This window comes from Ammodytes marinus, assembly GCF_949987685.1.
Source record: "Ammodytes marinus genome assembly, chromosome: 11".
Taxonomy (NCBI): domain Eukaryota; kingdom Metazoa; phylum Chordata; class Actinopteri; order Uranoscopiformes; family Ammodytidae; genus Ammodytes; species Ammodytes marinus.
The window spans coordinates 23,559,291-23,584,177 of NC_137215.1; the positions used below are offsets into that span (position 1 = coordinate 23,559,291).

General features: G+C 42.8%; 1 protein-coding gene across 4 annotated transcripts in view; it reads left to right on the top strand.

Moving 5' to 3' along the window:
- Positions 1 to 161: 161 nt before the first annotated feature.
- cpeb3 (cytoplasmic polyadenylation element binding protein 3) overlaps positions 162 to 24,887 on the top strand; it is a gene marked incomplete at its 5' end in the record, with an annotated part of 42,515 nt that continues 17,789 nt past the window's right edge. The window contains 4 exons of one of the 4 annotated variants that reach the window (XM_080036369.1): positions 162 to 201; positions 2,539 to 3,521; positions 10,758 to 10,911; positions 23,614 to 23,670. In XM_080036369.1, coding sequence (XP_079892495.1) covers positions 162 to 201; positions 2,539 to 3,521; positions 10,758 to 10,911; positions 23,614 to 23,670 — 1,234 coding nt within the window. Of the gene's footprint in view, positions 202 to 2,315; positions 3,522 to 10,757; positions 10,912 to 23,613; positions 23,671 to 24,887 lie in introns of those variants that run through there. The other 3 variants (XM_080036367.1, XM_080036368.1, XM_080036370.1) reach the window with 3 other exon arrangements.

Here is a 24,887-nt window from a genome sequence, read left to right on the forward strand (position 1 = left end):
TCATCACAACAATGACAGCGTCATTCCCCATTCGTGGGAAATGTAGTTTCAAGTCGCTTCCCTCCCTCTTACGGCCAACAATATCGAATTTGTGTTCCGAATCCGCTCCCGGCAGATGCAAAGAGAGAAACAACGGCTCCTTATATAGGCCTACAGACACCATGAAGATGCACTTATGGCTACAGAAGACTTCTAATAGCGGTAAGACCTTTCAGTTAGAATAGGCCTGGCTATTTTTGAAGTCAACACCTTTTGGGGTTTTCTTTAGGCTATGGCATTGTGAAAGTTATTTTTTAATTATGTCATATCAAGCTGGCCCGACCCTATTAACATGAGCAAGTAGGCTAATACAAACTTCTTATTAATTGCTCCCGAGCCTATTAAACAATAGGCCTAAACAATGCGTGTGTGGGAGAGATAGGCTAGAGGAAGAAAAATATAGGCTATAACCTATCTTTTTTTTACTGCTGATTTATGGAGTTGCTACATAAGTCAGCAGTTTTATTATTAGCCTACTATTCCAAGGCAGCAGTCAAGAAAGGAAATAACCTATTTGTTGATTAGCCACTGCAATAGTGATAAACTACAACTCCCTTCAGCCTTCACGGCATCATCCATGCGCCGCAGTCAATCAGCTGTTGAGGCAACTGCTGACTACCTCGGCACAAGGGTAGCTCATTTGTCATATCTAAACCCAGACGAGGCAAACAGAAATATCTTTATTTACAGAGTCCCCAAAAGGTGAACGATAAAGGTAACTCAAACTTCACGCTAGACAGGGAGGCGACCACTCTGAGTGCGCATGCTGTTATGTCGTTTGTGTTCATGGACACATATGGATTATAGGGGGATTTCAAGGCAAGGCAGCCTCATGAAATGTATCGGATGCCTCGATCGGCGTTAGGAATTGGCATTTGCAGGGTCAGGATTGGGCAGTGTCTGTGGTGAAGGGCCGGTGAGGTGAGCCACCGTAGGCTGATGCTTAATGTTGCTTTGATGACCTTGGAAGCGCAGCTCTGGGAGGAGAAAACACGGATTAACTGGTGGGCTGTGTGTTTGTGGTTGTGTGCAATGCAATGTCTATTGCGATTACCTTGAAAGTCCAACTGTGTCACTGCTATCACGCTGCTGAAATGATCCGGCATGACATCTGGACTGTTATTTTTAAAGTGTGCAGGCTATTGCATTGGTGTTATTGACAGGCCTCCGTGTAGGCTGCGTGGTAGCTCTCATTCCACATTCAGACAGTCGAGAGGAGCCTTTGTAATGTTGTCATGTGCTTTAATGTAAAATAACGTCAACCTTAGAGGATTTTACTCTATGGCCGTGCCTTGCGTGTGCTCCGGCTACAGAATAGGCTCAGTTTCTCAGCATATATCCTTACGAAAATAACACATAGGCTACTGTGGTTAAATTTTAGATTGCCTTCCTTGCTCGCTGCTGAATTTAATCAGTTGGCAACTTTATGGCTTTCTGAATGCAAAAATTGCCGTTTATAATATTCGATGGTGTGCTCTTTAATTGGGCTTTTGCAAGGCGTTGTCTCTGAAATGCAAAGTAAATGATAGCCTACTTTCGCATGCAAAGGTTCAGTCTTTGAATAGAGGACACCGAGTGGAACTGTCAGTCATCACATAGGATATACATTTAAAGTTATTACTATTTTTATTATACAAATGCCTTAAACCGCAGAGAAACATGAATATATCTTGGATAATATCGATGCCAACGGTGGCTGTGTCAATGCGGATCTAGGACAGAGTCCCTCTTTGCGCTATAATAAAATCCCTTATAGGCCAAATCACATTATTGCTCTATGAACTTATGTAGCCTATTGTCTAGTCAACTTATCTCACCAATGGAATAGTCTCCTGCCCTTACCTCTTACTAACGTATAAAACAGATTGCATTGGCTATTTTAATTATAAGAAGCCGGTTCATGGAATAGCGAGGGGTGTGATAAAGCGGCTCAGGTGCGTCACTTTCTGCTGCATACTGAGGGGGCGAAGTGTGCCTTTTGGTGGAAGTCCCTGGTCGTGCGCGTGTGCGTCGAAGTGCCACGGGTCAATGTATAGAGCTTGTCTTTTAACATTGTTGAAGGACAGCTGTATTTACTGACGTATGTAAATGAATATAGGGGAGGTCCTTGCATGGGCAAAAAACAACACACACACACACACACACACACACACATCAGTTTCACATCGCAGCTCCGGAGTTCCTGCGTGGAAGGAAAAACGAGACGTGGCGAAATCTGGTGAATATATGCTGCTGAATAGCCTTGTGCCCCCGGTGTATAATTAGTGGGATTACTGAATCATTCTCGTCTCGGGAAGTGTGTTGTTCTTTTTTTCGGCTAAATGGGTGATCACGCATTCGCCTCGCAGTTGCCCGGTCCCTCTTCTAACATCATATCCTTGTCGGAGTTGTCCCAATTCATCAGATCCTACTACAGCAACCCGGCGAACCCGGCGTATGATCTCCTGCATTACAACAATACTAATCACTCCCCGTCTCCTCTGTTTCCCCTCGTTGCAGCTCAGCAAACCATGCAGGATGATTTACTGATGGACAAACACACAGCCCATCCTCACCACCACCATCAGCAAGATCCAACGCAAATCCTAGACCCTCCCTCCACCTCCACCCCGCCGACCCCGTCATCGGAGCCCAATTCTTCTTCATCGGAGTCGGAGAGCCCGTCAGCCGGATCGAGCAACCATCAAGCGGCTTCAGGGCTCAACAGCGGCGGTAGCAGCAAGGACAGAGTTCCGATGGAGTCGCCGATCCTGCCCGGGTTGAGCTTCCACCACCAGGAGACTGGTGGAGGCGGCGGCCCCCTTTCCTCTCCGAATTCCTCCTCCTCGTCGTTCGGGAGCACTTGGTCCACGGGAACCTGCGCGAACGCGGTGGACGACAGCAGCTTTTTCCAGGGAATACCTGCGTCGGTGAACGGCACGATGCTTTTCCAGAACTTCCCCCACCACCACCACCACGTCAACCCGGTCTTCGGGGGAAATTACTCCCCGCAGATGCCGGGTCTGGCTCCACAGTCCCAGCAGCAGCAACAGCAGCAGCAGCACCAACAGCAGCAGCAAGCCCAGCAGCAGAGGAGATCTCCTGTCAGCCCCAACCAGCAGCAGGGCGCCCCCTTCCCCCAGAGAAACGCTTATCAGACCATTATGAATAACAGCAAAGGGATGTCTTCATCGTCGTCTACTTCGTCCGCATGGAATAATCATAATCACCAAAACGCCGGATGGAGCACAGCAGCCGCCAACCCCTGGAGCGGGTTGCAGGCAGGCAGGGACCCGCGCAGAGCGGTGGGCGTTGGGGTAGGGGTCGGTGTCGGCGTCGGGGTGCCGTCAGCCCTGAACCCCATCTCGCCCATGAAAAAATCCTACTCCGGCAACGTTATTGCACCCCCCAAATTCCCGAGACCCGGTCCGCTCAACCCCAAGCCCTGGATGGATGAGAGCGCCTTCAGGACTGACAACAGCAACAACATACTGCCTTTCCAGGTAAATAGGCTACATACAGGCTTACAGTATACCCAGCCAGTATTTTAACATAACACTGTTGATCATTTTGACACTTTAACCCGACCCAGCCCTCAAAAATATGGACCTGTCGGATGATTATTTTCGATGTATATTCAAGGAGTTCAATAGATATGCAACGAAGAATAGGCTAACAGAGGAAAAAGTCACCCTGAACTAATCAGCACTTCATAATAGGCCTAGATCATTGGCTGTTATGTCATGTTCAATTAGGCACATTGGTAATTAAGAGATAATTTCATTGCATTTCCCATACGTCCTACAATGTTTTTCAGTGATTATAGGTTAGGAATTGATTATGATCATTCAGCTGTATTTTCTTTTAATGTTTGTGTCTTGACACTGACAAATGACTATCGTGGTTTTTCCGGTAGCAGTCAACATTTAGGCTTTGTGGCTCGTGAGCTGTCAGATTGTGTCGTGGAGGTCAAATAAATCGAACGAGACCGTGAGTCATTGCTTAAAGTAGCCTATAGGCATATTAGGCGTTTTGATCGATCATGCCTCTTTTTATGCATCCACACACAGAGAGGGTCAGTCCTAGAAGTAGCCGATGTGCACGGTTTATTGCACTAAATGGTTAAACTTCCTCTGCCAGCTCACACTTCGTGAGGTTTAAAAGGACACATGACGCGTTCATGTGCTCTCCGTAACCTTTTACATTTTTACTGACAGCACCTGTAAATGCCCAAGTGATCACCAGTTCACCCAAATGTTCAGTTGATCATCTTGTTTTCAGGGATATATCTTATTAAAAACAGCACAGTTATCTGCAGAAATATTGTACAGCAGAGTAAATGGGAAACGTCATGTATCAGCCATCAAGCTTCTTTATTTAGGCTGTGCGTCTTGGTTTTCTGTAATGCGGTGTTGAATAGACCTACATGGTAATTTGAGGCTACATTGTGGACCTGTAGCCTGCACTAAGACAATAAATAAATAAAAACATGACCGTAACAGTTCCCTTGCTCTCCCTTCCTAATGTTTCTGTCGCTACTTGCAACATTATTGCAAGTTCTTGAGTACTCTCTCCGCAATTCGAAGATTTTCGACAGTATGTGAAGGCAACATCCATACTCTCTTTTAATTGGCTTGTGTTAAGAGTGTGGGCGGGGTTTGAACCTGAGAAGGAAACGGAGTAGAGGTGCAACCCGGAAGGTAGAGGAAAACAGATTTTTTTTCCACCACCATTTACCTTAAGAAGAAGCTCATATTAAACCCATATTGTGAGTTTTGACAAAATATTTGACACAATACAAACGTGAACATCGATATATCTCCGTAGTGCTAATATGAGAAACCTGAACCACTGGGAAAGCTAACATTTTCCGTGGTCAAAGTATGCTAACGTGCAACGAATCATGCTGTTTTATGGCTAAACACGAGGACTTACTACAAATAGAAACACTAAAGTATTACACTTAGGCCTAGATACCACTAGTACAAAGGTGGGTTACTATGTAGGCCTATAAGTCACCAGTCCACAAATACAAAACAATACCTTTGGCTGCCGGTGTGCATCATAACCTTTGGCCAGTAGCCTATTTGTCATTTAAAGTAGGCTTTTACAGTAAATGTAGACCGAGGAAAAGCCATGCACATCCTGTTTGTTCTTTTAATACAAGTGAATGAATTATGACAGTTTCAGTAGGACAAAGAAAAATATGAACAGGCCTACCAAAGTAAACTGGAAAGCTTCCCACCATTACTGTTGGCCTATGTCAATACTGACATAGCCTACCGACTTGTTGCCTGTCTTTTTGTCCCCATAAACTCTTCATCTATATTCACCAGCGCAATAGTGGACAGCAGAGAGTCCGTTTGATACTGGTTTGAATTTATTGCAGCCTTGATTTACCTGTCTGATAGCAGAAGTAGACTGAAGGTGACCAGCAGGCCCAATATTGTATTCCTTTTTTCACATGGCTAGTCATGTGTTTTGGACATTTGCAGGTATGCTGCTGCCTGCCTGACAAACAAGCTAACATAAAAAAAGGCTATAGGACTCGGATGAAATCGAAGCACCGGCCAATAATGTAAACTTGTAACTGCAGAGAGGGACTACGAAATGTAGGGTGCCCGGCGCAGGGTGAAATTCCAACCAAGCTTGAAAACGTATAGCCGTTTTCAGGAGATTGTGTGTGTGTGTGTCAGTCAGACCTCCCATAGGCTTTATTACACAGTTTCCTCTGTTTATTGCCTCTATCTTTATTTTCCCTCTATCAACTAGGCCTGCTCACACAGCCCCAGTTATCAGCAGTAATGACAGGGTGAAGGTGCCACACGTCATGCTGTATATAGAGTGGACTGTTTACTGAGGGAGAAACTCAAGCTAACAGCTGGGCTGGAGTACCAGTCCTCCACTCCCAGGGGATCCAGTGTTACCATGAAAGATTTGGGTTAAAGTGACATATTACAACTGTTCACTCATATGTATGTCACCTGACAAGATTAGTCCAAATGAATCTCCAATTATGCGCTGATAATTATTTATTTAGATTGTATATCTTATCATATTGTCGTGATACTGTGGAGGTTTTCGCTCTACTGAACGAAACAGAAAATACAATTCTTTTATGGCTTCCATTTCAATGAATTATATTGCTGTAGGGATGTTACAAGCTATATTCTGTAAATATTAAAATAAAATAAAACCTCAAACTTTTATTGAAGTAAAGAGCCAGATCGCTCTATGTTTAATGCCCTTATATCTTCCACACTTCAAGCCACCAGTTTAACACAGAACTTGGGGCTGCAAATATTTGAAGTCTCCAGTCTGACTTAAATGAACCCTGATGACATCATTAGGGCTATTTACACAGACTTTAGAAAGCCTCCCCCAGAACTACTCAACTACATTATCTGACTATTGACACACACTGAGGAGGATTCTCCTTGAAGTAAACTAAACTACGAGTCAATTTAAGTGCTCCTTTTTTAAGATCATATATTCAGCCTGTACCGATAGTAGTAGAAATATTGTTGTCATCATTCTGAATATCTAAAAGCATTTTCTGTGGTTGGGTTCGGGTATCTCGGCGGTGCAGTCGTCCCAGCTGTAGCTCGCACATAGCTGTTTAGCAATTACACCCATAATTGGAGACGAGTTATCACCAGGACGCAAGGTCAGGGTGCCACATGTCAACTGGGCTGTTAACCCAAGTGAAACTCTGCGCAAAAAATCACTGAGGCCAGGAGCAGCAGGCTGGGGTTAGACGCACCGGTTCTTCCACAGCCGGCGACAGGTGTATATTCTGTGTCATTCTCCAGATCTCCCCCCTGAGAATCCTTTCAGTCACCCACAGATGAAGCGCAGTGTGAAATGTGGAATCCTGTGTGCTCTGATGTGGGCTCTCCTACTACTACTCGGACTGCTGCTGCTGCTGGCCCTACGCTCACGGGCCCAGGAATGTGCGGAATTCAACTTAACGCGTCAGTGTGAGGGGCTTAGGAGACAGAAGTCACATGAGCTTCTCGGGACATGCTACTGATTTGTTATGATGTGAGTGTCGGTTATTGTGTGGTCCTGCTCTGTGATCCTAATCGATACCGTATCAGATCAAGAGCGGGTGTCGGACTGACAGGTGGAGTCTCGCGGTCGGACGCCATCTGATGCCAGATGCAAAGCGGCAGCAAATTCCACCACTTTTGAGGACGCGAGCATCATGTGAACTCTACGTATTTATTTAATGTCGTTCAGCTCAGCATTTGTGTCTTACCATCCACCTAAACTTGCGATCATCCTCTTTTGCCAGTGCTCATCATATCTCATCTCAGCTTTCAGAGAACAGTGGTGACAGGCAATGCTTTAAAGAAGGTTGCGCTCATAAGAAGCTACACTATGGTTCAAGGTTACTGCAATATCACAATGTTGGCTCACAGTAACCTTTGACCTCAAAAATCAATTCAGCTCATCGTTGAGTCAGTCATCATTTATTCATGACGAATTTGACGAAAACCCCTCAAAGCGTTCTTGAGAAATTGCGTTCATGAGGCACGACCTTGCCTTTTGACCTCCAAATCTGAATTAGGTCATCCTTGGGTCAGAGTGAACATTTGTACAAAGTTTTATGAAAATCCCTCAAAGTGTTCAGGAGATATTGTGCTCACAAGAATGGCCGGGATGGACGGACAACCCAAAAACCTAATGCCTTCGGCTATCGCCAGCTCAGATGCATAATAACTGGTTTATGAAGGGAACAAATCTGTAGATGACACATCCACCATCTGTGTGTGAATGTGACAGCTCTCTAAACAGACTCTAATGCCTTTAAAAGCAGGTAGTGGGTTGCTTCCTAGATGCTGCGTCTGGTTGTGATCTGCGCTCTCTTATATCTTGTTTATGTGTCATGAGGAAATATAAGCTGCAGTGTAGTCAGTAGGTCAGCGTGAACCTACTGGGTTTCACATGGGATGTGTTAACACAGTAAAAGTCTGTTTGGGACTCTTGTATATGTGATCTCTGTAGGTCATTTGACTACACTGATCTGTATGACCCCCTGCTCATCCACGGCTGTCAGAGCAGTGGGGGGGGGGGAGGAAAGTAAAAGCTCAGCGTTTCAAGTGTTTACCGTTTGTACCAAGTGGGCAGATTTTTATCTGCATGGCGCTGTCGGGTCCAGAGTGGGGGGTGAATAGCGCTTTTGAATGCTCAGCCGAATGGGCAACAATAGCCGCGGTGTGCAAACAATGTGGCCCCGGCTCGGGGCAGCGGACACAGGACACAGCTGCCAAGGCTACAGCCTCCAGCTCCGGTCAGGCCCAACTCCCAGGCTTTACCTTTGGCACACATGTCATTTTTCTCCTCGATTCATTCACACCCAGTGGGCGTCGAAGCGTTTCGGCAGCAGCGGGCAGTTTAACCTTTGACGTAATACTGACTGTCTAGATCTGGACACAATCTACACAATCCACCTCCATAGGATCAGGAAAATGGTTTGGAGAGAGAGGGCTTGTTAATCACCAGATGCATATACATATCAAATGACACTTGCTACTGGCTGCAGAATAAGTTTCAAACTGGCTGTATCTGGACTAGGAACTGAATTCCATGAAATCGACAAATAGGGTCTAGATATATTTGCCATGTTCATATACAGTGGAGGAAATAAGTATTTGATCCCCCACTGATTTTGTAAGTTTGCCCACTTACAATGAAATGAGCGGTCTATAACTTTAATGCTAGGTTTATTTTAACAGTCAAAGACAGAATATCAAAAAGAAAATCCAGAAAATCACATTAAAAAAAAGATATAAATTATTTTGCATTTCATTGAGGGAAATAAGTATTTGATCCCCTACCAACAATAAAGGATGCTGGCTCCCACAGAACAGTCCTTTAACTTTAAGAAAGTTCTCCTGATCTCAACTCGTTACCTGTATAAAAGACACCTGTCGTTAACTCTATAAAAGACACCTGTCCACAGAATAAATCAGACTACAACCTCTCAATCATGGGCAAGACCAAAGAGCTGTCTAAGGACATCAAGGACAAGATTGTAGACCTGCACAAGGCCGGAATGGGCTACAAGACCATTGGTGAGAAGCTGGGTAAGAAGGAGACAACTGTTGGTGCGATTATTAGAAAATGGAAGAAGCACAAAATGACCATCAATCTCCTTCGGTCTGGGGCTCCAGGCAAGATCTCACCTCGTGGGGTCTCAATGATAATGAGAACGGTGAGGGATCAGCCCAGAACTACAAGGCAGGAGCTTGTTAATGATCTCAAGGCAGCTGGGACCACAGTCACCAAGAAAACCATTGGTAACACACTGCGCCGTAATGGATTAAGATCCTGCAACGCCCGTAAGGTCCCCCTGCTCAAGAAGGCACATCTGAAGTTTGCCAATGAACACCTGAACGACTCAGAGAATGCTTGGGAGAAGGTGATGTGGTCAGATGAAACAAAGATTGCAAAGATTGAGCTATTTGGTATTAATTCAACACGCCGTGTTTGGAGGAAGAGGAATGCTGAGTACAACCCCAAGAACACCATCCCCACCGTCAAGCATGGAGGAGGAAGCATTATGCTTTGGGGGTGTTTCTGTGCTAAGGGGACAGGTCGACTTCACCGCATCGAGGGAAAGATGGATGGGGCCATGTACCATGAAATCCTGGCTGACAACCTCCTTCCCTCAGCCAGGTCACTGGATCATGGATGGGTCTTCCAGCATGACAATGACCCAAAACATACAGAAAAGGCAACAAAGGAGTGGCTCAAGAAGAAGCACATTAAGGTCATGGAGTGGCCTAGCCAGTCTCCAGACCTAAATCCCATCGAAAATCTGTGAAGGGAACTGAAGCTTGGAGTTGCCAAGCGACAGCCTCAAAACCTCAAAGATTTGGAGAGGATCTGCAAAGAGGAGTGGTCCAAAATTCCTCCTGAGATGTGTGCAAACCTGGTCATCAACTACAAGAAACGTCTGACCTCTGTACTTGCCAACAAGGGTTTCTCCACCAAGTACTAAGCAATGTTTTGATAGGGGATCAAATACTTATTTCCCTCAATGAAATGGAAAATAATTTATATCTTTTTTTTACGTGATTTTCTGGATTTTCTTTTTGATATTCTGTCTTGCACTGTTAAAATAAACCTAGCATTAAAATTATAGACTGCTCATTTCATTGTAAGTGGGCAAACTTACAAAATCAGTGGGGGATCAAATACTTATTTCCTCCACTGTATCTCTATGTCTTGGTATATTTTATTTTTGATATCTGTACTTCAGAGATTGATATAAATCAAGACAGATTGGGTTCCTCTAGTCCAGGAAGAATGGTGTCTGTGCTTTCACTGATATCGAAAATGAGATACGAGTCTTATAAGACTCATATCTCATTTTCAATATCAGTTGTATGTTTTCACCATCAACCCCAGGGCTGACACGAACCTTATGTTTTCCCGACAAAACCTAGTCTCAGACCATTGATTTATGTACGTCTAAATTTTCGAAGAATGCAGCGGTCTTGCTTTTTTAACAGAAATGGAAGCTGTTGGTACATGTGACTCGTTGCCGGTGAATCTTCCTAAGAGCAAGGTTAGCCACCAAGCAGAAAAGGACAGGTTAAAATTTGCCAATTTCTCCATGTTGTTTATGTTTTTTTTTTATCTTAAATGATAAAAGCGTTCATTTTGTATATGATCTACTGTGATGACTCCCATCCTAACCCCTTTCTTCCTGTTTTGCTGTGTTGCAGGACCGGAATCGGCCCTTTGATGCTTTTAGCTTGCACTCTTTGGAGAATTCCTTAATGGATATGATAAGGACTGACCATGACAAAGGTAAACCACACCCTGCCGGTGGCCCACCAATGACTATCGCTGATATTATATGGAGGAATCATTTTGCAGGTTAGGAATATTCATACGTCCATGCTTACAGCATTTCTTAATTAATTTTTTTGCTTCATGCGCTTTATATGATCTCTGGGTACAGTTGTCTTCCCTTTGCTCTATTTGCCAATCTCATAACCAATCGGGTATTGATCATCATGTCTGTTTGAAATTTAATTGGATAATCAACACTATGAGCCTTACCTGCAAAATCTTGCTTACCTTTTTGTTTGTGTGCATGGCTGTGTGGTGGAGCAGAAATCAGAAATCATACGTTGACCTTTTTTTTGGTGTGTGATTGTTGTGCCCCACCTGAGTCATCGCCTGAAGAACAGACCAGTGTTTCTAAGCAACCTTAATACACAGACACAGTTGAGATGCAGATTCATACTAAAATAAGTCAAAGTCATACTGTTTTCTCTCTCCTGGCAAGTATAGAGAATTTATGAAATCATGCATCCAATGTTGGCAAATCACCCTTCACACCGTTTTAAGGCCATCCAATGTATGTCAGACGGACCTATAAGGAGCCAATATTTCTGTAGCGCAGGTCTTTGGATCCAGTCTCCCAGATGGGGCCCTGGTCATGTTGGGTGTAGGGCTGTTTCACTCCCCCATCCTCCCATCTTAACAGTGGAAAGATTTGGTGGGAGGGGTAATGAGCAGAGCATGTCCCTTTCTCATGCGTTGAGTCTGTTTTCCCAATCTTGTGCTGAGAGAGCATTGTTGCAGCAATATGTCCATGCTGGCCCGGCCCCACTTCCCCAGTGATTGTTTATCAAAGTGCAACAGAGATACAAGGAAAAGACATGGAGGGGGTACATGGGCATGGGTGAGCATTCCTGCATGTCTCTTTGCTTGTTTACCCCTGCCTGCCCTCATGTAGACAGCGTGGGGCTGCGGTAAGCTACCGTGCCAACCACAAAGCAGCTCCGCCTGGCTAGCTCACCTACTCACTGTCTGAGCAAAGTCCAAAGTCCTTTATCTTAATGCCTGTTCATGGGGTGTGTGTTTGTGTGTTTGTGTGTCAGTGAGCGACTTTGTGTTTGCGCATGCTGGACACACACTTATTTTTTTAGATAACCTTTCATTTTGTTATATAAAGCATGTCAGGGTCAGTTCGGCTTTGTTCTACATGCCAAATGCCAGTCATTTGAAGAAATGTGGCGAAAATGTAACTTTATTTATAGCAGTTGGGTTTGGTCAGGTTGTAGAGACACAGGCCAGGTTCAAGTTAACCTGTTAAGCCAACTGTATTGCCATTTGATTTCATGTCATTCCTCTGTTGTGTTCATGTGAGCTGATTCCCTGTAGCAAAGAGGTGTTTTAAAAAAAAAAGTTTTGCCCAAACTCCATTCCATTGTGAGCGATGCATGTCATCCTTCCAACCTCATTTTCAGTTGACCCAGATGGTTCAGTTACCGTTTCTTAGAGCACTTACCTTGTTTTTTTTAAATGACATTCAATGTTTATTTATCTATTTTGATTTAATAGTTGTAATACCTGTAACTTGACTTACAAAAAACGTTGCATAGCTGCACTGATTTAACTTGTGCCTTTTTACATATGATACTGTTTCTTTTATTGATTGAAGCCCAGTTGCTTGCTAGCTATGCAGGTAGATGACTTCTTATCTGATTGATCAATTATTCTGGGTCCATGAGCACAACACCACACTCGAACCACAAGACAAATCCCAGATGTGTGTGGCATTTCAGGAAGTCTGAAACCAGGCTAGTTTCAGTCGTTGATTTCAGGCAGGTAGGTACACCCTCACACTGCAGCAAAGATGAAAGATTATCTAAAGCTGCAGTGGTGAAGTGTTATTGTTTTACCTTTTTAGTTGCTGGTATGCAGTGATAATGTTACAGACTGGCCAGGGCGGCCATTTCCAACGGGACGTGATATGGATTTGTTAAATGTAATCATCTCGTCTCTTTTGTTGTTGGGTGCTAACTTCAAAATTCACAGATCTAGGTCAGTAATTCTGAATTGTACCTTACAAAGCCAGGCTGGACGATAACAAGAGAAAACATATTTTATCTTTTATTTAGTTATTATTATTTTTTATAAGTTGTTTCCTAAGCCAGCTGCAATCATTGTTAGTCGGACAACCCACTTTTAGGATAGGAGGACCCAACAGTCAAAACTAATTAACCCAGTAGGCCCAGTTTTGTATTCCCAACTGAATGGGTCCCACCCATATCCATCCCATCACAGACATTGCTGGCATACTTCTCTCATTGTGACGGGAATAGTTGTTTTTCCTCGAGTGTTTTATGAGTCCCTGTATGTGACGCGAATGAGAATCGGCGGGTCCTCCAAAGAGAGTTTGAGGCGACCCCCACCCACTTCCCTCTGTCAAGACATGGTGGAGGGTAAAGCCAATCTCGATTCAACCTCTTTTTTTTCTTGGCCCCTTGTTTGGAGAAGAGTACGCTTCAAGGGGTGTCTGTGGGTGTATTTGTTGTCTGTGTGAGAGAGACTTTATCCTCACACACTTTCTAAAAGCTTTTTACTCCTGTCTGAGTCCAAGAGGGCCGCGGGGAAGTCTGAACAAACGGGCCCTTTCTGCAGCACCGTACACACACACACACACACACACACACACACATTGTAGTCTGCATGTTGTTCCCCAACTGGGTGCTCGGACACACACCAGAGACTCTCCCGTTGGCCTGGAAAAACACTGCCAGTTTGACAACAGCCACAGCGGCCACTGTCAGCAATGTCGTGTCACACACAGACACACGCAGGCAGGACACAGTCCAAATGGTTTCTGACATGTAAATCAACTGTGACATTGCACAGTGCTCTCTCAGTCTGTCACTGTTGTCTTCTTGCAAAGACGAGTCAACATACATGATACTGTGGGTGCAGTCAATGTTGTCACCAAGCATTTGAGATAACACATTGTGTTAATAGCTCCCTTCAGTCCTCATTTAAGCTGTGTGTGTATCCCACCCCACCCACAGTGTCTCCCTGTCTCTCTCTGAACACACACATCTCCTCAGCTGGTCTCACATGATCTTACTCATGTGTCAGTTACTATTTGCATTGTTTTTTTGTGTGTGAGTGCGGCTTTTAGAACATCGAACCCTGTTGACCTTAATGCAAATTGAAGCTCCACAGTAGAGCTAGATCTGCATTTATTTTCCTTATCGGTTTACTATGAAAATCAGTTAATGTTTTATATGTAATAGTTCAGCATTTTCGGGAAAGCTGCTTAGCCTAGCATAAGGCCTGGGAGAACAGGTAGCCTGGCTAGGTGAAAAAGTCAAATATAAATCAGCCCACCAGCACCTATTGAGCTCCCAAACGACCACGACGTGTCTTGTTTGTGTACTTAATCTGTACATAAAACTGAATTGTGGAAAAAAACAAGTAATGTTTCTTTACAGGGAATTATGTGCTGGACTGTTTCTTGGAAAGGCGCTAATGTTGATCTAAGCTAACAGCCTCCTGGCTTTAGCTTCCTGTTTAGCGTGCAGACATCAATCTTCCTACTCTCGGCGAGAAAGCAAAGAGTATTTGTCAAAATGTCAAACTATTTCTTTAACTGTCAGGCCTGGAGAATGTCAGGAAATAAGGGAATTTTATTTTATGTTCAAACAATATTTAAAAATCCTGAATGAAACGATTAAAGAAAAGCTCATACTGATGCTAAATCAGTTTATAAAAGATTAGTTGTCTGTTAATTTAGTCATGGATAACACCAGCTGTGGTCATTTGAAATATCTATATTTATATCTATTCAGAAAAAAGCCATTTTGTGTTATTTAACTCAAAATGTCTTTTTTTCTGAACACAGCGTTGTTTAAATTGAAACTCTGTTATCCATTGTTTTTACAACTTGTATTCATGAGGTATATTGTTGTAACTGATCGGAGGTGTCAGCCATAATTGAAGTCAGTTGTCCAGGGAGAGCAAACACTGGTGCTTGTTGACAAGATCATTGTTCAATGGATTAAGAGCTGACACAACAGGTGGTTTTAGCAGGAGGAAAATAAGAATGTGCAGAGCCTGTCAGAAGCGGTTGTTCATCCGACTTGTACTGCACTTGTACCTAGATAATATGGGTAGGTAGGTAAAGTTGTGGTACAAAGGTATTTGGTTATAGATTTAAGTTAAGAATGAATGATCAACTTTAACCAAGAAAAAAACATCCTCTTTCCATGTCTGTTTAGAAGAGAAGGTGTAGGTGAACTTTGTCTTTGTTTTGGTTCAGTGAGGGGTCAACCCAGCCTAACCTGAGGTGAAAAGACAACTCTTGAAACACTTGCCCTGCGTTCCAAATCGCATACTCTTTCTTTTTTCTATTCTACATACTACATCTGACCATAAATATGATCAAGTTAGCATGCAGTAGGCATACATTTGGGACATGCTTTTACTTATTTATCATAACATTGCGCCTTGATCTTTCCTCTTGCTTTTATATCCGTCGAATCCAAGGTTATTTTCACACTTCCGGTGCACACTGGATTGTGGTATCAGCATCACCCAAATAGCGTGCGGTTTTCAACACTAAAAATCTCTGGTGGATGTAGTAGACATCCGGGTATTTTTAAGCATACTAAATCTGACCACAAGAATTGGGACATCCTAAATCTTTTTTCTACCTTACTAAATGGCTGTGGAGTGGAGTGGCTGTCTATGTTAAATCCTGTTATTCTGTAACACTTTTACATGCTGTCTCTGTTCCAAATTGCTTTGAATTTATCGCGCTAGAATTATCGTTATCGTCAAATGATTGTTTTGTTGTAATTGGTGTGTATAGGCCCCCTTCAGCTGTAACTAGCTCCTTAAACGATCTAGCACATATGCTCTCCAGTTATGTAAATAGAGAGGTAATTGTGATGGGTGATTTTAACGTTGATTGGCTTTCTGGTGCCTCTGAACCTTTCAAAGAAATCTGTAGCAACGTTAATCTTACACAATTAATAACTGAGACCCAATCTAAAAAACCCAGCAAAATCAACTTTAATCGATTTAATCCTATCAAATAAAATAAATAAAATAGTCTCAGCTGGTGTCTTTGACCTTGGGATTAGTGATCACTGCCCAGTGGCCTGTATCAGAAGTATTCATTTAAAAAGATCTCAGCCTAAAATCATAATTAAGCGTAATTTTAAAGGTTTTAATGGGCAAGCCTTTTTAAGTGATCTCCGTCATAGTGACATTCAACTCACTACGGAAATTTCAGATGTTGAGTTAGCCTTAGACTATTTCATCAATACTTTCACCTCAATTATAAACACGCATGCGCCCCTTAAAAAGCATAGAGTAAAAAATAGATCAAACCCTGGTTTACAAGTGAACTTGCTTTATTTTCTGAAAGAAATAAAGCATGGTCTCTAGCTAGACGCTCTGGAGATAATACCAATTGGACTATTTTTAGACAATTTAGGAATAAGTGCACAGCCATGGTCAGGAAAGCCAAATCCGAATATTACCTTGAATTAATCTCCGACTGCTACTCTAACCCTGCACTATTTTGGAAAGCTGTGAACTATAATAAAAACAATTCTAGCACAGTTCCCACTCAGATCAAATTAAATGGTCACACTCTCAATGATCAAAAAGAGATTGGCTTAGCTTTTAATAAACATTTTGTAGCTGCTGGTCAACTCTTTCAAAATGGAGGTTGTACACCTTCTACAACCAGTAGTAACGTACCGCCTGTCTCTCAAACTCCTATTTTCAGCCTTGATCTTCTTCCCACAAGTGTTGTTGTAGATGCGCTCCTCGCCATCAACCCCAAGAAGTACATGGGAGAGGACAATTTGGACCCGTTTTCAATCAAGCTTTCGACACATATAATATCAAAACAAATAACCCATATTTTTAATCTTTCCATCTCCTCTGGAATAGTTCCTAAAATTTGGAAAAAAGCTCACGTAATTCCTTTACATAAAGGTGGTGACAAAAATAATCTTAATAACTACAGGCCAATTTCCAAACTCCCATGCCTGGCAAAAATTCTAGAATCACTTATTAATAATCAGTTAAAAACATTTCTAACTAGTGCTTCCATTTTGAGCCCATTCCAATCTGGTTTTAGGGCAGGCCACAGTACTGTCTCTGCTGTGACTTTGGTTGTAGACAACATTGTTACAGCATTAGACAAGAAAAAGCACTGTGCAGCACTTTTTATTGATCTTTCAAAGGCCTTTGATACTGTTGACCACCATTTGCTTTTACAGAGGCTGCATGACATTGGCTTTGATCATTCTGCATGTAGCTGGTTTAGGGATTATCTCTCTGATAGACAGCAGTCAGTTAAACTCGGGAGATACCAATCTGAGTTTTTAACTGTTACAAATGGTGTCCCACAAGGCTCAATTTTAGGTCCAGTTCTTTTCACAATTTATATAAATAACATTGTTTCATCGCTAAAAAACTGTCATGCCCATCTATACGCTGACGACACAGTACTGTATTGCATTTCCGATTCGGTGCACCAATCTATTCAGAACCTACAAAGCTCTTTTAACACCCTGCAGGACTGTCTAGTGGACCTCAGGCTGGTTCTAAATACAGACAAAACCAAATATATGTGTTTCTCCAGAGCAAGAACTACAAATTTGAATGATTTTAATATTTTTACAAATAATGGATTTTTAATTGAAAGAGTCACAGAGTACAAATATCTTGGCATCTGGTTAGATGATAAACTCACTTTTAATTTTCATATAAAAAATCTTGTTCGTCGACTACGACAAAAAATTGGCTATTTTTATAGGAACAAAACCACCTTCCCTTTATTTAGTAGGAAAAGGATTATTGAAGCAGTTTTCATGTCTGTCCTTGATTACGGTGATGTGGTTTACCGGCATGCATCACATTCATGTCTTAAACTCCTGGACTCTGTTTTTCACTCTGCTTTAAGGTTCATCACAGGAGATGCTTATGACACACACCATTGTCTTTTATATGAAAAGGTTGGGTGGTCCTCCCTTAAAGAGAGACGTGACGCACATTGGCATATTTTAATTTACAAAGCCTTGACCGGGAAGCTTCCTCGTTATTTAACTGAATTGCTGCAAATCTCAGATGGGCTTTATCAGACCCGCTCCACTGACATGCTTATGCTTTATGTCCCACAAGCCCGGTCTGAGCTAGGAAAGACAGCTTTTAGCTTCAGTGCCCCTGACTCCTGGAACAACTTACAGCAACAAATTAAACTAAATAACTTCATATCCTTTAACCAATTTAAACAAACTATTTTAAATCTGCCAAACTCTACCTGTAACTGTTTTAATTAGGCTATATTGTACTCTCACCCATTTAATTTTAATTGCTACCACTTAATTTCACCACTGTGTAAATGTTTCAATTGTTTTTCTCTTCACCTGTTGTTGTGTATTTGATGTATTTGCGTTGAATATTGTTAATGTATTGTTGTTTTTCCTTTGAATTTGTTTGAACTCGACGTCATTGAAAATGAGGGTCACCCCTCAATTGGTCTCTCGAGGATAAATAAAAGTTAAATGAAAAAAAATGAAAAATATAAAAAACATTGTTTCATCGCTAAAAAACTGTCACGCCCATCTATACGCTGACGACACAGTACTGTATTGCATTTCCGATTCGGTGCACCAATCTATTCAGAACCTACAAAGCTCTTTTAACACCCTGCAGGACTGTCTAGTGGACCTCAGGCTGGTTCTAAATACAGACAAAACCAAATATATGTGTTTCTCCAGAGCAATGCTAAATAAATCTTGTTTGTCGACTACGACAAAAAATTGGCTATTTTTATTGGAACACAACCACCTTCCCTTTATTTAGTAAGAAAAGGATTATTGAGGCAGTTTTCATGTCTGTCCTTGATTACGGTGATGTGGTTTACCGGCATGCATCACATTCATGTCTTAAACTCCTGGACTCTGTTTTTCACTCTGCTTTAAGGTTCATCACAGGAGACGCTTATGACACACACCATTGTCTTTTATATGAAAAGGTTGGGTGGTCCTCCCTTAAAGAGAGACGTGACACACATTGGCACATTTTTATTTACAAAGCCTTGACCGGGAAGCTTCCTCGTTATTTAACAGAAATGCTGCAAATTTCAGATGGGCTTTATCAGACCCGCTCCACTGACATGCTTATGCTTTATGTCCCACAAGCCCGGTCTGAGCTGGGAAAGACAGCTTTTAGCTTCAGTGCCCCCGACTCCTGGAACAACTTACAGCAACAAATTAAACTAAATACCTTCATATCCTTTAACCAATTTAAACAAACTATCTTAAATCTGCCAAACTCTACCTGTAACAGTTTTAATTAGGCTATATTGTACTTTCACCCATTTAATTTTAATTGCTGCCACTCTTCACCACTATGTAAATGTTTCAATTGTTTTTTTTCTCTCTTCACCTGTTGTTGTGTATTTGATGTTTTTGCATTGAATATTGTTTATGTATTGTTGTTTTTCCTTTGAATTTGTTTTGAACTCGACGTCATTGAAAATGAGGGTCACCCCTCAATTGGTCTCTGGAGGATAAATAAAAGTTAAATGAAAAAAAAAAGAAAAATAGTAGAAAGTATGGGTATTGGAGCGCAGGGCTTGTTGGGCTTATGTTTTGCTGAAAAACTGGATTTGACCCATTTTAACTCTTCAGCCCCGAAGTATAGTAGTAGTTAACAACACTTTAGACGGTTGTCACGTCAGAGGGATGACCTGTACTTTAAACTGCCAGTAATGACTATATGATGATAAGATGATGTGTTATGTTGGCCGTGATAAAGGTTAAATTACGCCTTGCTTCTAACAGACACTGTCAGGGTGCTCTGTTTTGTTATGGTGGAAAAATGCATGACTCCTGCAAGCATGACTGTGCTAATCCTGTCCAGGCAACGAAACAAGTCCGGGCTTGTTTTGTCTATTGAAATCATGGTTTGTCCAGATCGCTGGCATGAATTACTACTGAAAGAATTAGTATCAGTGCCAAGTTGTGCATTAGGCTTGACTGGATTCTGGAAATCCTCTATTATCATTATGAAAGGTATTTAATAGTTTTCTGATTATTACTTTTATAAAACATTAAGCAGCGGTATGAGGTCGGCGTATTAAGGGATTTACTTCAAGAAATAAGCCCCAACCATTTGTAGCTTATAGTGTTACGTGTTATGACTTCTTATCTTAAGGAACTTGCTGTAATCGTCTTGTTGAAGGTTGCTGGGTTCAGTCCAAGCTGTTATGAGGAAAAAGAAGTAGGCCATTCTTTATTTTTTTAAGATATATTTTGGGCATTTTTATGCTTTTATTGATAGTGCAGAGAGACAGAGGTGAATTGGGGCAGAGAGGGGAGTGACATGCAGAGAACGACCGCGGGCAGGAATTGAACCCGGGTCTGCTGCTGGGCCCGGCCCGGCCCGGGGGGGGAAGCCCTACCAACTGAGCTAAGGGCGCCCCAGAAGTAGGCCATTCTGACAGGCGGAGAAATACAGAATAGCTCTCCCCAACATCCCGCTCGATCTTTCCAATCGATTGTCGGCTGTGTGCAACACGTTTCTCTCAGTTTAGGTTTTGTCCTTTTCTACCACTTTTTTCCATTGTAGTGTGGGTAATTGAAGGTTTCTTTGGTTGTAGTCAGCAAGAAGTGCAGCTTTGGGGCATCCAGCTGCTGCCTGCTTTTTTTCACATTTTTGTTGTTGTTCATCAGTGCTAACATTTCTACACCTCGCTGTCGGCACACCCACTTTCTTCTCATAACTCCTGCTGGAGCGTTCTCCTGGAGGTGTTATTGGGGGCTTAACTATGTGCTGTAATGTAGAACAGAGGGAGCAAAGCATGACCAAAGCAGTTGAGAAGAGCTCCAGGTGGGACGCAGTCGGTGGGGATCAGCCACAAGGAATCTTGTGAAAATGTAACCGCTTAGGAACTTGAAGCATGGTACTGATCAGTAGCCCCTTAGTAGTTTCTGATAGTCATTCCCTGTATACCTAAGGTACCAACCGATTTTGGTTTCCCAGATATCCCCAAACATGTGCGATATGAATAATATACGGTATAACTGTGATGATAGACTGGGTTGTTGATCGAAACCAGTGACTCAGTAGCTAATTCAGGAGAATGTTGGCTGTCCAAACACTCACCCATTTGCCCATAATAAACTATGCTCTCACATAAAAAAAAAAGAAAACTGATGCTATGAGGCCCTCAAGCCAAAAAAAATCACACAAACTCAGTATTGCCATTAATAGTTTTTAGCCGAGCTCTTCCTTCTGTTAAAGCTCAACATCAGCAGACCAAATTCGCAGTTCATTGATGATAACAGTTGATAAAATATATATTAAAGGTCACATCTTGTGCTCATTTTCAGGTTTGAAATTGTAAATTAGGTTTACTAGAAACTGTTTCCATGGTGAATTGTCCAAAAGTACCAGTCTGCTCTGGTATCTGGGGGTCGGGCTTATCGCAGGTAGAGGTAGTGCTAACTTATGTTGGTAATGGGGGGCATGGCTTCTCCCCTAATGTTGTTATAAGGAGAGAGAAATGACTGGGGGTTTTTGAACACAGGTTTTCAGAGAGGTGAAGGAGAAAAAGAGAGAGGGTTGTTGTTTGTCTCTATTCACACCCGGGATCCATATTAATGTTTCATAATTTTTTAACAATAGGTGACCTTTAATGATTATCTATTTTTTCCTGTTTTTTTGTGCTGTCTTTTATTCAGACTTCTTTATATGAACCTCTCTAACTTCGACTATACTCATGCTCCCTAACAAGGACACATTTAGAGCTTCCCCCTCATCCACTCTGTACTCTTTGTCCCGTTCTTACCAAAGCGGTCACGGCGAGGTCACTGTCCAGCCTCAAGTTTTTCAGATGGGTGTAAGGGGAGGTACTGTTGGATCTGTGCCTAAGGAAGTGGATGGCATGTCTCCCGAGTGGCCGTGCTGCTGAGCAACCATCATGGGCAGGTTGAGAATAGCTCAGGCTCTTTGGTGAGGAAATGTCACCAGAAGAGGAGCAGCAGCGGCAGCTACTCAGGGGGCCCCTCAGGCCCTGCCACTCGACTCCTGGGGGAAGCAGATGGCACATGTCCAGAGCTATTTTAAGGTTCCAGGGGGGCAACTGTCCCCCTCTGTCACCCATCATGACTAATGTTGACCGAAAGGCAAGCACTGTTGCGACTTTTGCCCTTCCATCAGCAAAGTCGCAGCTTTCATTTTGCAATCGTTCAAAGAAGTGTATTAGTCTTCAGATTGTGACGGTGTCCGTATGGATCCTCTTGTTTTATTTTGCTCAACTGAGTGCAGGTGTACCAGCTCAAAGTGCTCAATTGTTTAAACTTCAGCCAGACAGTCAGACATTTGGCCTTAAACCCTATCATTTGGTTGAAGGACTAACAAATAGACCACCCACACATATACCAATACACATCATTCCATGACTAGGGCTGTTGAGATAGAAAAAGCAGTTGATGATTAAAGTGTCTACTTATTCCCAACACAACTTTAATTTCCCTACGATAAGTTGGAAGAAGCAAAGATAAACGCTACACAATGTCACACATATCCACGTGTTCAAACAAACCTGTGTGTGTGTGAATGTGTCGGCATGTCACACTCCATTTGGCCCCAAGCTCTGCTGTTGCCTGTGTTCAGACTGGCTGAGAGGAGTGTGGAAATCCACATCTGTGGAGCGGTAGGGTGGCCGCCCCCCTCGTCCTCCCTCTACCCTGCCCCTCTGGTTTTAAAACCAGGTCGAACTGCTAGTTCTACTCTTGTTTGCCAGGAAGAGGCCCCCTTGCTGTCCCTGCAAGCAGTCTTCAATGGCCATATTTGAAACTTTTTTAATGTCATCTTCTGTGCGCCATAACTGCTTTCAACAGGCAGCCTCTGTTACATGAGTGCAAACATAGCAGTAAAGCAATATATCCGTTGCAGTTGTCCCCTTCAACCTTTGCCTCCAACACCACCCCAGTGTTCGTGTTGAGGTGACGCCCCGTGCAAGTTGATGCACAGGCTGTGTTTCATTAAACCAAAATGGTATTTGCCAACTATCCATGTGGTATCCCAGTAAATATGTTGCTTCACCCTCAATCTTTCTTGTGGGGTTGGGCTGCTTGTGTTGCTGTGTGCTGAGTAAAAAACTAGTGTAGGCGGATTTTGACAGAGGGCCCTGATGATTTCTAGTGGGTGTGCCTCTACAGCTGCCACTGCAATTATGTAGAGAGGGAGGCGGCACTGTTTCGTCCTGAACCAGGTAGGCTATTTTTGCCTTGGTCTAAGTGCATTGTTTGTTGTTGTTGCCGTTGCCTGTATGAATAGGATGATGGCGGCAGACACAACCAGGAAAATACTTCCATTTAGACGTAACACACCACCCCTCCACCCAACATAAACCCTGACAGATGGGCCCTTGTAGCATGCACACATTGTCACCATAGCAGAATACACACTGTGGAATTCTAAACCTTATAGCTGCCTTGGTTTTTGTGTGTATGTGTGTGTACATATGAGATATGTAAAAACAAAGGAATGTTGTTTCCACCTGGTGTTTCAAATCTGTTTTCTGTGGTTGTCCTTTCTGCCATTGTATCACATTGTGGGAAATCATTGTTTAATTTCATGGCTGACTGGTGTTTTCACATTGCCAACAATAGAATGGAAGATTTAAATCAAAATGTCTGTCAACGGGTTGGCTTTTATCAGTGAATTCCTTGCTGTCTCTCTTTTGTAAAATCTTTTTTCCTTTTCTTTCTTCTACAGGACGTATGGGCCTCAACTTCCATCACCCTGGAGCCGACCACATAATGCCATTGAATAGTAAGTCACATTTCATTGTCATGCCTATCATCCTCTTCTCCATCTTGAATTGATCAGAATTGCTTCAGTTTTGCTGATGAAAGTGTTTTGAAAAAATTAATAATTCAGAATGGGGATCATTTTCCTTTCGGCACGTTCCCATTGAAAAACATATGGCACCTAACCAAAGGGGTTCATGTCAGTATGCACTGGGCACACCTGCCTACCCTTTACTAAGGTCTGAATTCCTTGACACTATAAACCTAGGACACAACTCTTACTTACACTTCCAAAAATACCCTGACATGTAAGACTAGATCCCCCACCCAGTGCCCCACCAACCGGCAGATGACCAGGAAACGAGCCAGAGAGAGAAATCATGTCTTTATCACATCTGCTGCTACACGGAGGTCACAAAGCAGATCCTAGGCCAGACTCGGAGTGCTCTTAAAGGTGGAGTCAGTGATTCTGATACTAATTGTCAAAATCAACTTTTGTTCAAATCTGGGAATATGTCCTTACGATCTGCTGCCTGTACGTACTGAGTGCCGAAAATCCAGTGTTGCTAGCTACGGTTGGCACGCACAGTACAGACAGGTAGCGGATCATGAGGAGATATTCTCTCTGATTTTGGCTAAAAGTGTTTTTGATGGGATCGGGGGCATGTTTTCTAAGGATCTTGCACCCACACTTTTTTGGCTATGCCCTCTTCTTTTAGGGCTTATTTCATTTTGACTCTTTTTCTATAAGCATCGTCAAAATATCAAGGCTGTCTGGACTGAGTGGTGATCAAACCAAATCAGCCAAGCCCTAGTTTCCTCTCTGGACACGTTCATTCGGCCTTCAGGGAATTGAAAAATGCTAAAGGCGAAGGATGTTTTATAGCATCTAAATAAAAAACCTGGGCGAAGCAGATTCTACCGTCACATCTCAACAATAGTGCTTCCTCATGTTGTTCCTTTCATCACACGTATCCTTGGAGAACGTCCCAGATTGAAGTTAAACTGTTGTGTCATGAGATTACGCTCAAGCAAGCGCAGATCTGCCCGGATCTTCCAAGGCTGTCAGAACTGGCTTTTTCCGCCGTAGTCTGTGATGTGTGTCGACAGCGAAAGCTTTTGGTTTCAAAACCTGAAGTGTGTTAGCCAGTGTCTCTCCTTCATTTCGTCCCATTAGCTTTGAGGCTTCACGCTGTAAGAACCTGTAAGAGCTCTACTTTCCCCGGATGGTGTCCGCAC